We start from the raw sequence: 16,892 nt of genomic DNA, 5'->3' as shown, positions 1-16,892 counted from the left end.
GGCTATTTCTGGAATGGTTCTTCAACAGAAGAAGGGATGTCTGACCTACAAATTCTGTCAAATACCGTGTTTGTTTTAGTCTCGTTTGTCATAATGAGGCATTAGACTGCTGTCAGAGGTGACTTTAGAATGACATTTTAATTGCTGCAATTTAACTTCTAATGATGAAAAACAAGTCAGCAATCCAGGTTTTTCCTGGCATATGTGTGAAGGAGTTGGGTGTCACTTATCTTTACGCACAAGGATGTGGGCTGCTGGAGATCCACCTCGTTCAGCAGCGTGGTTGTTACGAGACAGAAAGGGCAGGGAGTGTGAAGAGAGGAGGTTCTGTGTTCAGCCATGTGTAAAGTGAAGGAAGCCAAAATCCCTTTTAGTCTTTCAAATATGCATCTTTCTCTGAGCAGTGTATTTCTGAAGAGCAGTTTATGTACATTTTAGCGCATCTTATTCCTCTTCATCTAGAGGAGAGACCCTAAATATGTGAGGCAATCGATTCTTCTGGAACAATTTTGAATATACGCATCTTTCTTTTTTAGCTGCTGTCAGACACAAGTGACAGGAGAACAGTCCTTTTGTCAGAAACCCAACTGCTTTGTCGGTGTCTCCTTCTTGATGATGGTGGTTTTGGGGTTTTCTGATCCTAAGTGGCTGATGCACAGTTTTAACACCAGGAGGTCCCAAAGATTTGATGTGTGACTTTTCTCAGATGTGGCTAGCAGCAGACTCGTTTTTCAGTCAAGCGACATTAGGAAAAATTTTTAACTATGCTGTCAGGTTCTGGAAGGAAGGAACTTTAAATCCTAGATAATAAAAATTAACAAAATCTTTCTTCTTCTATTTCAGTAATTTCTACAGTTGTTGAAATAGGCCTAGAGAAGGGCATGTATCTTATTTACTTATTTATAAGGGATATAATTCTTGTGCAACGTGTGAATCCTGAACAAAGGCATCTTCTGTGTTTCTCCCTACGGTTAGGCTGTGTGGTGCCATTGATGTTTTAAAATACAGAATTCTGCTTAAAAAACAAAGGCATCATATTAATAAAAAGCCTAGTTTGGGTGACATGTTAGGGGTTCTTTAGAGTATTTTGTCTTCTGTTCTAATTCTGCGTTTTATAAAGAGCACGTAGGATAAACTTACGTTGTTTGTTGCTAAAAGCAGTGAGCACTTTCTTTTAAATATTATGAGATCTGGAAAGCCTGTGTGCCTGGCTGAGCCGTGTATTCACATGCATGTTTTTCACAAGTATGGTTGTAAATAATGGTGGTGTTATTACAGTAAAGGGCGTAAAGACTTTAGGTTCATAAATTTGCATGACATGATGGTAAATACTTAGTTCGCTCTAGAATTATTAGAGATTTAAGGTGTAATTTTTATGGATGATTTTTTGGTAAAGTTTTGGCCCCTGGGAACCGGGAGAATCCATAGCTCCTACTGATAAAACTAAAGCCAGTAATGATACTGCTGTCACTGATTGAACATGGTAGGTTGAAGGAAAATGAATGCTTTCTGATTCAAGAGCTTTCAAGCTTGTTAAAATTAGATTAGATGCTTTTTTTAAAATGCTGTGAATCCTGTTTTGAGGAGGATACAGGTTTTTGCTTTTGATGATTTTCGGCAATATCAGCAGTAGGTGTCTCTGCTTAGCTCAGTGAATGTTAGAGCTCACGCCTATTGCTTTTCCATGAGGCACTTAAAAATCTTTGATTAGCTGAATCCATATTTCCCCCCTTTCCTGCTAAAAAAGTCACCTGGACCTACTAACAGAAGTTCATGAACTTGGCAGTGTTTCACTTATCCAGCCCTTTCCTGATTTCTGTGTGTGCACATGCATAGATTTTTTAAAGTAAATTTCAGTAGTCAAAATTAATTTTTAAAACTGAAAATACTGGGGACTTCATTCTCATTTTTGTCATTTGTTTAATACCTTTTAAAGAGAAACATTTTTTGTTTCATTGTATGCACTGTTTTGTCAGCATGTACCTCTCTGGGAGAAAAAGCCTTTTCAATGTTCTGTCTATCCTCAAAGCATGGTGTATCTTCTGTTCCTTGCATTGTTTGGAGCACTGTCTCAATGTCCTTTTACTGCAGATACCTAATTGTATTGGGAGTTCCTAATCCCTCTTATTACAGTGATCCTGTCTCATAAGAGCACCCCGCACCTCAGAACTGCAGAAAACCCCCACCAAGTTTTGAGTTTCAAGTTGAGAAACCACTTGTGTTGGCATGTTGAGGAGCAGGAGACTGGAGGGAGGTGGGGAGAAGGTCTGTTTTCCAGGGTATTTGGGCTCCATTGAGCACGACCGGAGCACCCTTCGTTCCCTAATGAAGGCTACACCCAACGATGATCAAGTCCGTCTGCCCTAGCTCGTAAGCAGGATCACTGCAGTCTTGGGGAGATGTCTTGTTGAAATGGACAGTATCTGTGGCATAAGCTTACACGGGGGCTGAAGGTTTTCAATTCCTTTGTAGCACTGTGTCATGTTGGTTTAAAGGCAAACAAAAGCAAACCAACCCTAACCCTGGGTACAGCAGGGTATCCTTCTATAGGCTGCTCTATTTCTGTCTGGAAGGATCAAGGCTAGACAAAGGACTGATGCCCAGTGACCTTGTATTCTTCCCAGGCTGCAATGTTCACCCTTTGTTATTAAGATGTGAGTATACCCTGATGTAGGCCAACAGCAGTTACTGTCTGATTTCACACTCACCACTGTCTAATACTGCAGTATACCAATAAAGCATGGACCTTTACCAACTGGAGAGGTTGCTGGCTACTAAACCAACACCAAGCTTAATGAGACTATAAGCATGTCAAGCCATTTAACTGTGTATGCATGAAATTAATTTTTTTTATTATTATTATTTTTAGTTTTACCTGTACCGAAGGCTTTTACTCATTCTAACTGGTATTTTGCTGTAAAACTGTCACTGGTTTAATTGTTCTGTCCGTTTGCTGACTGATGCTTTGTCCTAAATACGAGGAAATTGGTTCATTGGGAAGGTGCACCATTCTCCCAAATCCGTGCCACTCACTGCCACAGGCAAGCATTTTGAAGCTGTGAAGTCAAAGCAAACCCTTCTCCTGCCATGTTTCTCTTCAGCTCAGGCAGAATTATTGGTTGTGTGTGACATGGGATCTCTTGCTGAGTTGTTTTTTCTTCCTACTCCTCCTCAGAGTCTTTGGTACTGCACTGAGGGATGATTTGTACATAAATTTATGGCTGATGTATAACTACTTTTGAAGATCTTTAATTCTAATGAACCGTATCCATCGTTCCAGCTTGTTTGTTTAATGTGGAAGAGAAGTGCAGCTTGATGAACTGGTCCCCCTCAAGCTTTCGTGGAAGTCAGTGAGATTTTGTTCCTGCACTGAGGGAGAGGAGAGCAGAATCTCCATCCCTTAGTTCTGTTAGCTCTGCAGTGCAGCTGTGCCTGGTTCACAGCTGGGGAGAGAAGGGATGGGCAACCTTATTAAACTCTTTTCCAGTCTAAAATACTTCAGTCATTGATGAAGTGCATATGGAAACTCCTGCCGCTTCATCTGATGCTATCTGTCCCCCAGGTCATTTTGTACTATTGGTCTTTTTCTGACCAAAACTTGTAGGTAGAAGTTAGAAGTATGCAACCACTGCGACTATGGAACATTAAGCTAGACCTTACTGTGTGACCACAGCAGTGGCAGCTCTGTCAGATACTTTCTTGTTAAAGAACCTTCATAAGAGGTATGCTCAGTAATGCAAAGGACAAAGGGCAACATCTTGGGTTTCCTCTACCAGGCTGGAATTTAGAAAGTGCTCATCTGTCCTTAAAGCAGAGTACTTGGATCTGGATGTCACAAGTTTTCCCTGACTGCAGAGCAGGCTGTGGAGCAGGCCTAAAAGAGAATAAGCCCTGCAATGTTCCAGGTACTGAGAAGGGCACTTTATGGCTCTTAACACATTTTAATTTCTAGTAATGAACCTATAAATCTTGAGAACAATATAGCCCTTAACAGTTGAGTTAGTTAGCACTGTAGCCGTACATGAAGTTTTCCAGGAGAATGGTGGATGTTTCCTCTCAGTTTCCATTTTTAAGTAATTTTCACTTCTTGTTGCTACACAGAGGAGGAACATACCCAGGAGCATCTTAACACTGTTGTATTCTTCCTTGCTGTTAAAACGCAGTGTGAAGGGATGGGAACTGTTTCTTCTGAAGCAGATGCAGAGCAATAAATGGCCATTCAAGCCATAACTAAATTGTTATTCAGCCATTTCGGGAGAAAAGGAACAGGAGTATCTTCAGGATACATCGAGTCCCATTTGTCTTCTTCACAAAGAGAGGAGCCCTCCCGTGTTAGGTGGAAGACTCTAATGAGAGATTTCTGATCATCTTGTGCAGTCTATGTAGTCAACATAGAAAGAGGCAGCAGGCAGTTCATTTCAACAGTGATTGGAATTGACTTCTGGGAGATACTTTTCCATCAGCCAAGAAGTACTGATTTGAACTTTTTTTTTCCTGGTACTAGCCATGTTTTAAAAAGGAGTATAGGTCAGCCAGCCCAAGGCTCGGTAGACTGCGACCTGGGCAGCAGTCCCTGTGGGTTAACATCTGTGTGTGATGGGAGCCTGGAGTAAAGCAGGTAATTGCGAATGGGGTGGATCACAGCTGGCCAGCCAAGCGCAGAGCCCAGCCTAACCCTCTCTAGCTGGGCACCCACAGCTTGCCAGCAATCCCATGTATTCCCACCACCAAATTGCAGCAAGCAACTGTGATGTGTGTTTTGATGAAGGTATAGCTATAAAGTACTTGATTTTAGCCACTGGCTTCATTTTACATAACACGTGGAACGTATATGTTGTTGGGGAGTGATCTGAGACACGTGTAAAGCTAGGACGATAACCTGTAGTTTCATGTCCTGTGGCCGTGTAAAATGCCATTGTCATTTTGTAAGGTTTTTTTCAAGTTAGATTTCAAACAAGATCTTCTGTCACCTTCCCTACTGCAGCACCTTTCCCCTATGTCTGGAAAGTAAACTAGCTCAGTGGAATTAAGAACTGCTCCCGGTATTTTGTCATTGATGGGCTAACCTGGCGTACTGTGGTAAAAGTTCATTCTCATTATTTGCCATTGTCATCACTCAGTGTTTGTTTCTCTTCTTCAGCCAGGCTCAGAAAAGAATTGAAGCACATGCTTAATTCCTAGCCGCTCCACCAAAGATATAATTTTAGTATGTGCTTAAGCAATCCTTAGATAAACATCCTTTTGTACTCATCACTTGGTTTGTGTGTGTATGGCTCTATTATATTTGAAAGGTGCCCCAAGTCTGAATCTAAATAAAAATCACTTGAAGTATGAGCAACGATAAATCCATGTTACCAGCTGCAAACCTTTTAGGCCTCTGATGTGCTGTGCAGCATCACTTGATATCTGGCAGCTAACGTGCTAGAAATTGCCTGTCAATCAATGACTCCTCTAGGGTAGAATGTGAGGAATTTCAGTACCTTGTAAATGAGATCAGTCTTCTCCCTTCTGCTTCTGTTTATATTCTGCAGCGTGCAGTTGATGAGTAGAGCCTGTATGAATGTACTCTTCTGTGACAGGAGGTCAGATGAAACACTGAGAAAAGACCATTTGGTTAATGCAGGTTATTCGTTCCTCACCTCAATGAACAAGAGAAAGTTCCTTTGCAGCATTGCTGTGACCCATCAGCATGACATGTCCTGATTGGTGGGTGATGGGAGAGGAAGAACTTCTTTTTTCATTTCTTCGTGACTTACTCTCACAGCAGAATGATTTTGTTTCCCACCTTTACCAGAACAACATCCAATGATCTTTATGGCTGTGTTTGTTGTAATTAGGCCTCAGAATGTGCTAACTAACAGCATATGGAGGCGCTTTTGTGATACAGCCACTTTCTCATATCTAGCTTTGATTTTCACTTGTTCAGCATATTGGCAGAGGGGGTCTAGCCGAGCTCTTGCTTGCAAGTGGTGGTGGTGTTGGATTTAGTCACTGCTGATGTCCACGCCGACACCAAAAGGAGGATGTAGCATTTCAAATTGCTGCAAAATAACTTTGAAAATGTCGATGATGTATTGATATGCAAGCCCTTAATTAATGGGGTGTGAATGCTCAATGCTCTGAGCCACTAGGCACCTTTTTTTGTGATACTTCCTGTAATACTTTTCCCAAGTCATGTCTTCCAAGTGTAGGTTAGGAAATCTTTTTAATTCATTGTCCATTTGATATTTTATAGTTTGAAATACTTGAGCTGTGCTGATAAATAATTCCACTACACCAGAATCTAGATCTAGGATTATAAATAGGTAGGTAGATATGTTGGTGTATCTCTATCTATCTATCACAGATAGGTGCTATTTAACGTCTAGATTATAATGCCTGTGAACTTCTCACAGAGGTGCAAATCATTTATTCGCTGTCATATGACAGGCATAGTGCCAGAATTTCTTTGTTTCCATGTTTGAGGTGATACCACTTTTCTTATGTCTTTTGTAATGTAGAGTTAAGTACTTTTAACCTTACAACCTTGCTATTAATCTGTTTCACTATTTCTCAATGATGAATTCCATTTCTTTTGAAAACACTGTATACAGTTGTGTGCTAGTGTCAATAAAATTGACATTTGTGTAACAAGCTGTGGCATTTTCTCAAATTTCACTGAACATTGATTTAGTGTGAAACTGTTGGTAAATCCTTTCTTGCAAGCTGTAATAATACAGACCTTGATTTCAGACAAATACTGCTTTGACATTGATTTATAATAGGCTACATAACTGTCATGATTACGTAAACTGATAACTGTATTGTTTTTTTCCTTCTCTTTTCAAAGGAATGGCATACAAACATGAACTGGTTTGGAACTGGAAAACATTCATGTTCTAGCAATAAATCTTGAGTTCTTCCAGAAAATAAATAGGTTTTACTGCTGGCCTAATTATATTTATTGGTGCCTCTGTTTACTGGAGTATCTCAGCTGTATTGTAGCAACAGGAACACTTACGTATCATAATCTAGAGAGCACATAAACACATGATAGTAAAATGTATTTGACCTTAATTATATACGGCAATGTATATGCTTTACGTTTAGTCCTAGACAGCCTATTAGCTGTAGTAATCAAGAGCTTGTCACATTTTTTTTTTGTCTGGATTTTAATGTATGATGCCACAATGGTACAGACTAAAAATGTTCTTCCACATGACAAATCCGTCTTCTAGAACAGATTTAGATTTTCAGAGGTTTGGAGAAGGGGGTATCTGGGAGAACACTGGGCATTTTCAGCAAACTCCTTCCTTTGTGTAGCCAGTAGTCTGGCTGCCTCCCAGAAAACAAAGTACTAATTTCAGTAATATTTAATGTAGTGTATGTGGATCCATGGAAGTGTAATTAATTGTCTAATTCTTTCATATTTTTAATCCAAAATTAAATGGGACTTTGTGATAATCTTAAGTTGTCATGCTTTGTGCATTAAAAGTTATGCTTTTCTTATGTAAATGTAATGCTAGCATTTCCATCCCAAACAATCAGAGGAGCATGGAAAGACCTACAAGGTATAATATAAATACTTGTGTTGTGTGTAGAAATTGGGGAACTAGTAGTTTTCTCCCTTCATGTTAGATCTGACTGGTCTTAGCAACAGCACTGCTGTAGAAAGTCATTATTTCTTTTTCTCTAGATTTCCACTAGATAAATTTGTTCTGACTTGTGCCCTATAGCTCCCTGTGAAGTGTTGCTTTGAGTCTTTGAAGTTCTATTTTGCTAGAAAGAATGGCGCTCCTCGGGTGACTCCCTTATTGCTGTGTTTATTCTCTTTCATAGAGCGGATTACAATGGTGAAAAAGTTGGTATTAATTTCACATTTAGCATAAATATTGCAGCCCAATCATGTATGCCTTGATCCTATCCCTAAAGAGACACTAATTTCAGCCAGTTTTGTTAGCTAAAAGAATGCTCCAGTCCCTTGGTTAATGCAAGTGGATGCAATTCCTCTGGCTTCAAGTCCATTTGGACTAGTTTGAGGATGCTGATGGCTGTGTCTTGTAGTGTAATTTCACCTGCTACAACTTAAGGTTGTAACTCATTTTGGTACTTTCTAGAGAGAGCCCGCCCTAACTGATTTCTCTCTTACCATTTTTTTAGCAGGTTCTCTGACTGGCAGCCCTCACCTTTCAGAGCTTTCCATCAATTCCCAAGGAGGACCATCAGTGGCAAATATGTCTTTATCTCCAAACCTGAGCCCTGATGCCAAGCAGTCGTCTCCCTTGATCAGCCCTTTGCTGAATGACCCATCATGCATCAGGACTGATGATGAAGAAGAGGTCAAAAGAAAGGTAAGGCAGGGGCAGTTGGCACTGGCTCTCCATGTTGTGTTGCAGCTACTGCTGTTTGTTAAAGTGACTGATATGTAGACCTCCTGCAGCTTCTTCCTCATTGTAGATCCACACAAATAGCTTGTGTTGAGTCACTTGCTATTTGCTGCCCTCAGTTATGGTGTGTCCAAGAGGACCACTGTGCTCCTGGGGCCAGAGTCACAGTTTGGAGCAGTCTGAGCCAGAACTACAAAACTGCTGTAGCTGACATCTCAGTGCCCTGGACACCTTCTCCGGAACAGAGGTGCAGAAGTCAGGGGCCCTAGCTCTTCTTTAAGCAGCGGAGAGATAATAGGTAGCTCTGTGTCCCTAAGGTTAATGTAGGATAAATCTGCGCCAGTTCTGTTGATTGCAATTTTAAGAGCTTTTTTTTTCAGGGTGTCCTATAGATTTAGCTTGTTTTTAAGGAATGGAGTTTGATAGTTTGTTGTAACAACACAGTCAACTCCAGTGTATTATTGGGAGGAAGATTTCCAGGTGACAGAAGGAAAAGGAGCAGCATTGAGCCTGTGCAGGAGTGGCCAGCACAGGTTCTCCAGTCTCTCTGCTTGGAGCACCACTGGGAGCATTTGGTTGTGGGAGTTGAAAATGCTCTTTTTGAGCCCCAGCTTGCAGTGTTCAGCTGGGAGTGTTTGGCTCAGCCCCATCATTGCAGCAAAGCCATAAGGGACCATCACATCCAAAATTGCTTTTTGAACATAGAGTGATTCCGCCTGAGCTAGGGTGTTCTGGGTGCCTGCTGGCTTGTCCCTCCTGTGCTGCAGGGCTCGAGGGGATTGCTCTTGTCCTTCTGTTGCCTGCTTTTTCTCCTGAGCTTTTTGCATCTGAGGAGGAGGAAGGTAGAATCTCATGATGGCTTTGCTGGAAAGTGGGAGCATATGTAAGGAAAATCTCCTTTCCTACTCTTCATAGTTAGCAAGTTATGTGAGAGAAATTAGAAGAAAAGCCAAGAAACAGTTAATGGGCTCAGAATTCTCTGTGTCTGTCCAAGTTACAGCAGCCAGTGACTGCTATATGTACCAGCAGATGATGGTTCCTCCTAGTCAGTATACTGACTAGGAAATGCCCACGGTTTCCCCTTGCCCTCACTTTCTAGTGCATCCTCTGCATCACTGATCTTCAGGAAGGAAATGAAGAAACAAAAGATCTATGGATGTTTTGCTCTTAATTTTTGCTTCCTGAGCAGCGCAGAGCAAGATCGGTTGGGATCCTTTGGCTCTTCACAATTAAGAGGTCAACCCCACTATTGCCTCTGGCATAACATAGAAGGATTTGTTTGGTTATTTTTTTCGTGAAATTTGAAAACTGTAGCTTACCCTAAAATCCTTCCCCTCTCCCACTGTTAGGTTCCCCAGCCACACTGGCAAAACCTTATGGATTTGATTTTTTTGAGAGTATTTTTACTGTGGATTCTTACCCTGGCAAGGAATCTTATAATAACAATCAGACACTGAATTTTATCATTTCACCGAATCACAGAATGTCAGGGGTTGAAAGGGACCTCTGGAGGTCATTTAGTCCAACTCCCTGCCAGAGCAGCTTCACCTGGAGCAGGTTGCACAGGGTTTTGAATGTCTCCAGTGATGAAGACTCCACCACCTTTCTGGGCAGCCTGTTCCAGTGCTCTGTCACCCTCAAAATAAAGAAGTTCCTCCTCATGTTTAAATGGAACTTCCTGTGTTCAAGTTGTGCCTGTTACCTCTTGTCCTGTCACTTGACACTACTGAAAAAGACTGACCCCATCTTCCTGACACTTGCCTTTAAGTATTTATAAGCATTGATAAGATCCCCCCTCAGTCTTCTCCAGGCTAAAAAGCCCCAAGTCATAGAACCGTAGAACAGTTTTGATTGGAAGAGACCTTCAAGGTCATCGAGTCCAACCTTTGTCCTCTCCCTATTAACACCACTAAACCATGTCCCTCAAGGCAACATCTACCAATCTCTTGAACACCTCCAGGGACAGTGACTCAACCACCTCCCTGGGCAGCCTGTTCCAATGGCTGACAACCCCCTCAGTAATGAAATTCTTCGTAATATCCAACCTGAACCTCCCCTTGCACAAGTTCAGGCCATTTCCCCTCGTCCTATCACTCTCCATTAGAGAGAACAGACCAAAACCCGCCTCACTACAACCTCCTGTCTGGTAATTGTAGAGAGCAATGAGGTCTCCCCTCAGTCCCTCTTCTCCAGGCTAAACAGACCCAGATCCCTCAGCCTTTCCTCGTAACACTTGTGTTCCTCGTAACACTTGTGTTCTAAGCCCTTTACCAGCTTGGTAGCCCGCCTGTGTACCCTCTCCAGCACCTCAATGTCCCTCTTGACTATTTTGTTAAATAATCTTGTAGCTGAAAAGAAGAATAAAATGTGATGTCTCTCTTCAGATGTGAATTTGAAGGGGCCCAAAACTGGACACAGTACTTGACGTGAGGCCTCACCAAAGCTGAGTACAGGGGCGTGATCGCCTCCCTGCTCCTGCCAACAGCACTATTCCTGATGCAGGCCAGGATGCCATTGGCCTTCTTGGCCAACTGGGCACAGTGCAGGCTCACATTCGCGTTATTGGAAAGAAGATTTCCAGGTGACAGAAGGAAAAAGAGCAGCATTGAGCCTATGCAGGCTGTGCTGGCTGTATATCAACACCCCCAGGTCCCTCTCTGCCTGGCAGCTCTCCAGCCACGCCTCCCCAAGTCCCTCAGCCTTTTTTCATAAGATAGATGATAAGATAGACCCCTAATTATATTTGTAGCTCTTTGCTGTACCCTCTCCAGCAGTTCCCTCTCCTTCTTGAACCGGGGACCCCAGAACTTTGTCAAATGTATTTTAAATGGTTATGTAGACTGCAAAGGCTTTCTCTGTGAACTTCAGAAAATGTCCTGTTCCAGATGTGTGGAATAAGCTGAAAGGAACATCAACACCCCAAAGCTGTAGGAATCACCTTGGCAGGAAAAAAAGCCTCACAAGAACTCGTAGAAAGTGCTTGTTCTCTTGTGTTTGCAAGGAAGGATTGTTTTCAGGGCTTTGGAATATTCAAGCATGAGTCACAGTAACCACAAGCAAGGATCACTAGTTTGTAACTCTCTTGGTGATTGTTGTCTGCAGTTTTGTCGTACAGAAAGCAGCTCCATAAAAGCAGATGAAAACCTAATGTGTTTGCAATTTGCAGAGATTCCCAACTGAGAAGGCTTACTTCATTGCTAAAGAAGTAGCAACCACAGAACGAACATACCTGAAGGACCTTGAAGTCATCACATCGGTATGGTTACTTGAACATTACTCATGAAATACGTGAAGCTCTAGTCAGCAGTAGTATTTCATCTGCTCCATTTAACAGCTTAGCTTCCCACGCTACTTTTATATTCTGCACTGTAAGTTTTCTCTGCAGTGTGCAGGTGTACAGCTCTAGGGATGAAATAACACAAAAAGCAGAAAGTAGAGATTTGCACTGTGGTTAGTAACATGCACCATGAAACTATATCAGGTTGAGGAACTTGGGACACAGTTTGGCTTTTTGAGGTGTTTTTTTTTCCTTGCTCTCATACTTTGTGGTTGCAATTACTAAAACTGCCTGTGGGTTTTCAGTGACTTCTCTAAAAGCTGAAGGAGTTCCCTAAGGGGACATATAAACGTTTTATCTTGCATTAAATGCCCTCCATTTAACATGAAATATTGTGGAGTACCTATTTGAATGATTCTGATTTTTCAGTAAGTGAAACTGTCTGTTAAGTGAGTCATTAACCTGTAGCATCTGATAAGAGTGTGCCGTGATTGTTAAAATCACCACAGCAAATACAGGCCACCTTAGCGCACACACCAACAGTCTTATTTAACTCCCACAAATAACATGCACAATGTTTGGCTTTAAATAACAATTGTCTGCAAAAAGGCGCTGGATCCAAAATCCCTCATGGTATTTCAGCAGGGCTGCCAGCTCTACACCTCCCAGCTCTTTAATTGCCCAGCATGTGAAACTCTGTGAGGTGCGTTGCCACCTCCTGCTCTGAGTGTTGCTAGCGAGTCTGGTGGTACCAGCTGGGAACCATGGAGAGATACCTTCTCACCAGCCCCCTCTCCGTTCCAGGAGCCCACATGGCAGATGCAGCTGATCTGATGCCGGCTTAGACATAGCCAACATAGGCTGGAGCGGCAGAGGTGTTGCAGATAGCAAGATAGGTGATAGCAAGATTCCTGGGAACACAGGCCAACCAGGGAAGAGGCCAGGCTCTGTGGGTGGTGGTCATTGCTGCAGTCTCAGCAGCAGATACGCTGTTTTCATCTTCTTTTTCACCTAGTGGCTGCAGAAACAGAAAGTTCTAGCTCTTCAGAGCTAAACCCCATTTCCCATCCTGGGCTTTACTCTTGAGGTAGGCAAATTTGAATTTGCTGTGCCACCAAGAGGCATACACCTGGCTCCAAGCTAATCAGCCCCTCAGCTGTGCTCCACAGACAACTGGCACAGGAGGCCTATGAGAGTGAACAGGTAGCCAGTGCCATTGGAAAAGTCGGAAGGAACAAGGGTCATGCATGAATTTTGAGACTTGGTAGGTGTGCAGTTCTTCAACCTTAGCTCTCTTCTCAGTGCAGAGATAAAGCAGGAGAGAGAGAGGCTTGGGAAGGATCTCTCTTTATCCCAGGTCTGGGTCAGCTCCAGCTGATGTAGTGTCAATCAAGACTGCTCTAACAGCCTTCTATGGTCCTGATAATCTTCTAGGCACTGCAGGAAGCCATAGATAACTGGATCCTCTCAGAATGGTGAGGAGGGAGTAGTGTGTGTTATCATGTTGAAGATAATAGTCTGCGCCACCTTGGCAAGCCCCGTATTCCTACGGCTTTGTGTCTGTTAGGGTGAAATAAAGAGGATATGGAGCAAAACAGCAGGAGCCTGTTGCAGTCTTAACAATGTTTGGCATTGACCCTATTTAATACTACTAGTGTCTTGTCTTGGAAGTGCTTGTTCACTCTGCAAGGTGCATGATGTTCTCTATCTGTATATGGCAACACGGGCTTGAGAGCTTCCTCTATCAGATCCTGTGAAAGGGATTTCAGACAGAATTCAGCAAAAGAAAACACAAAGCTTATTTTCTATTTTCACTGGAACATTTGAAACTGTTGCAAGTATTGCAATACTCTTTCTTTTGCACCTACACTATTTGCAAATTTGGTTTGTATTGACCAACCAGTTACGGCTTGGAAGGAATTTTCAAGATTTGATCAATGATGACAAAGGGGAAAGGAGTTTCTTTTTTTGGTTTTGCAGGGCTTGACCACTGGTGAGAGCACCAATTCAGTGTGTAGCAGTGTCAAGAGTAACCTGAATTGTATCCTAGTGCAAACTAAATAATGTCCTTACTTGGTTAGGATATATGAGTTAGGTGTATAAAGACAGCAAGTCGTTGTACCTACTGCATTCGCTCCCTGATAATATTGCTGTTTTTATTTTCTTTCTAGTGGTTTCAGAGTGCAGTGAGTAAAGAGGATTTCATGCCAGAAACACTGAAAACTCTCATTTTCTCCAACTTTGAACCTTTGCACAAATTTCACACTGGTTTTCTCAAGGAAATTGAGCAGAGACTTGCTCTGTGGTAAGGTTGCTGTTTCTTTCACATTTCTTTATTTCATGCTGTTCAGCTTTTTTGCATTCCCTTTTTTGCTAACTCTTTGTATTCTGCTGCGGTGATTCATTTGTGAAAGTCACAGATGTTTGTTATTAACAGACTGGGTGTATTGAATCAGGCTTTGTGTTTATGTGACAAACTGTTGTTTGGATATCTCAGGTACAGGCATATGCAAATGAGATCATACTTCTGGATTAAGCTTTCTCTTGCCAAATGTCAGCGTTTCTGTATGGCAGCTCTTCTGAAAAACATGTTCCACGCAAGGCTTATCGGTAATAGAGAGGGAGCGATGAAGGACCAAGTCCAGTTTCTGTCAAATAGATGTAGGCTGGAGGGGATTTCAGAGACCAGCTTCCCATTCTGCCACACCACAGCTTTGACGCTCTTAGGGTCTACAGTGTGCTCAACAAATGGATAGAGTGTTGGAAGAGGACTTAAAAATTGTCTATTCTTAGCATAATAGTGCTAGTAAAACATGGCATTTTTGTGAAATAGCTATGAAGTGAGTAATTCTTCCCTGGCAGGACTCAACTCAGTTCATTTGACCACTGCTGTATGAGCAGAGGCAGCACACAGAAGTCCTCTCCTTGCTCTGGTTAGACCTGTCTGGACCAGATTGTCTTGCTCTGGGTAGGCATTTTTTGATAATTTATCTCCAGTGCTGGGAGCCCAGCTTTTCGTTCTCAATTAGAAAAGTGACAATGGAAAATCACGTGAAAGCAGAGCAGGCAGACTTGATGAGTGCTGTTCAGTTTAATGCCTCTTTATCTAATTAATCAAAACAAAAGCAAAACAGTCTTTGAGTGTGTGAGTTTAGCTCTTGTGCTGTGATGAACAGGGTCATTGAATGTGAGCACAATACGTTGCAAACTCGTGCTATCCAGACCCACCCTGTACAGTTCAGAATTAGCAGATATTTTCTGGGAAGAGAGGGATGTGATACTGCCTCTTAGAGCTGACATCCTCACCCAGGACTCTGTGGTTGATGTTTGACATGAAGTTACTCCTAAGGCATGCGCTGCACAGCAGCTGTGCCCATATCTCCCTTTTTTCGTTGACCTGCTACTGGTTTAGTCCAGTCAGGAATCTTACTGGTGTCAGTTGCTTTCCAGTAAGGAGCATTTACTGCCAGTACTCCAAGAAGGCTCTTTCAAATGGTATAAATTAGTGATTGTTTCTCCAACTGTGATATAGGATTGTCAGTAGTTGGGGTTAATCCCCAGTTAGCTGAGGTTAAGGGTGCATGGTGAGAAAAGGGAAGTTTATACAGTTAGTAAAGGGCCAAGTTCTGTTCTCTATCTGACCAGTCTAATCTAGTGAGGTTGCTAGGTGCTGATTCCTGGGGCAGGTGTTGAAATAGAGATTCCCCCTACATCCTTCTGATCGCTAGTGGCATTACAGGTGGATGCCAACCTCCTGTTCAGGTGTGATGTCTTTCAAAAATTGGATGATGCTGCAATAACGGCTTGCTGTGGGAAGGTGTATTAAGTGGGGAAGGGTATGTTAGAAGAAAGAAACAATATTTAAGCTTTTAGGCTTTTTATTTTGTATCTCCTTTTCAGTTAGATTCTTTCAGGGCTGAGCAAGCCTTTTGTTTTCCAGCTTTTTCTTGTATCCTAAGGCTATAGTTTCACAGAACAGTAAACCTCAGTTTATCAGGTCTAAACTGCAGTTACCCTATGATATAAAGTACTGATCTGCTGTGAAGTTACTTTGCCATCCAAACTGGTTCAAAAATATTCCGCTGAGATAACTTTGTGGCTGGGCACCTCATTCTGACTTTGTCAGCTCAGCTATTGCATGTCCTTTCACAGTTAACATAAAGCCACTGGGAATTCTCTGTTGGCTACTCTGATTCACTTGACAGAAAATCAGTCACATTCCTGTCCCTGATCTGCATCCAGTTTGCAGCTAACAGCATGGATTTACCTAGCCTAATGCCACTGTTTTAGACAGTATTTGGTTTTAAAATTCTGAAAGATTTAAATACGTGCCTTAGGAAGGGAGGCGGATTTGCTGGCAGGTGTTATTTTGGAGGTGTTGGTGTTTTTATATAATGCCACAGATGCTGAGATAAGCTGCTAGCAATAAACTCTATCCTATAGAGATTACTGTTTAATTAAACCATGAGTGACAAAAGTAAACAGCCCCTCAGCATGTAGAAGAAGAAGCTACTGGTGACAGTGTAGTTGGGAATTTCTTCAGCAGACCATACTGCCACGATTATACCTCTGTCCTTGGCCTTGGGTACTTTTAGGCCATTGGGCTTCGGCTGCATTCACCATCCGCAACAAGAGCACTGCTCAGCCTCTACGCCAGCTCCATAGCTCCTCACGCACCTGGCGGAGCTAGTGGCATTGCTGCAGGCAGCTGTGGGCAGGATTCAAGCCAACTCATTTAAATCTGACTCTTCTGTGTCAGCTTTTTTTAATTTCCAGGCAGGTGGAGAGGGGAGGAAGGTGAGAGGCCCATCCTGAGACGTGAGCATGCTCTGCATTCATCAGAGTGTGGCATGTTCTGCAAGAAAAGGGCCTTTGAATTAAAAGGTTGTGGACTTTATCAAGCTGCTGGAAGCCCGTAGCTACCCAGGTGTGTTGTGGGAGCATGTCTGAGAGGAAGAGCCTCCTGCAGCCAGTCACCTGTGTTCCCCTAGTGAGTACACCACTGGGTTTTATCAAGTGCAGTTCAGCCTGCTCACTCTGCCTAGACATCAGTGTGTCTCTCTAAGGTTTGTTTCAAACCTTCACGCTGAATGTTGGAAGCTCTTATGGGAGACCATTCCCTGGTCTCTTAGGACTCAGATCACGTTGAAGCTGATGCTCTGCAAAAGAGCTGTGAGGAGAGCGAGGCCAAGGGAGGATCATGCATAACAATTGCTAGATGTCTCTGTGCTCTTACTTTGTTAAAACAT

The 16,892-nt window shown here is 42.5% G+C and overlaps 1 protein-coding gene across 1 annotated transcript in view; it reads left to right on the top strand.

The window, feature by feature from the left end:
* Positions 1–16,892, top strand: part of FARP1 (FERM, RhoGEF (ARHGEF) and pleckstrin domain protein 1 (chondrocyte-derived)) — a gene marked incomplete at its 5' end in the record, with an annotated part of 54,478 nt that overhangs the window by 11,789 nt on the left and 25,797 nt on the right. Inside the window, 3 exons of the mRNA XM_009878458.1 lie at positions 8,143–8,330; positions 11,533–11,622; positions 13,815–13,948. Coding sequence (XP_009876760.1) covers positions 8,143–8,330; positions 11,533–11,622; positions 13,815–13,948 — 412 coding nt within the window. The remainder of the gene's footprint in view (positions 1–8,142; positions 8,331–11,532; positions 11,623–13,814; positions 13,949–16,892) is intronic.

This window comes from Apaloderma vittatum, unplaced genomic scaffold, assembly GCF_000703405.1.
Source record: "Apaloderma vittatum isolate BGI_N311 unplaced genomic scaffold, ASM70340v1 scaffold9821, whole genome shotgun sequence".
In the NCBI taxonomy this organism is placed as follows: Eukaryota; Metazoa; Chordata; class Aves; order Trogoniformes; family Trogonidae; genus Apaloderma; species Apaloderma vittatum.
Note: the sequence above shows the minus strand (reverse complement) of the source record. Positions and strands in the feature narration are given on the sequence as shown.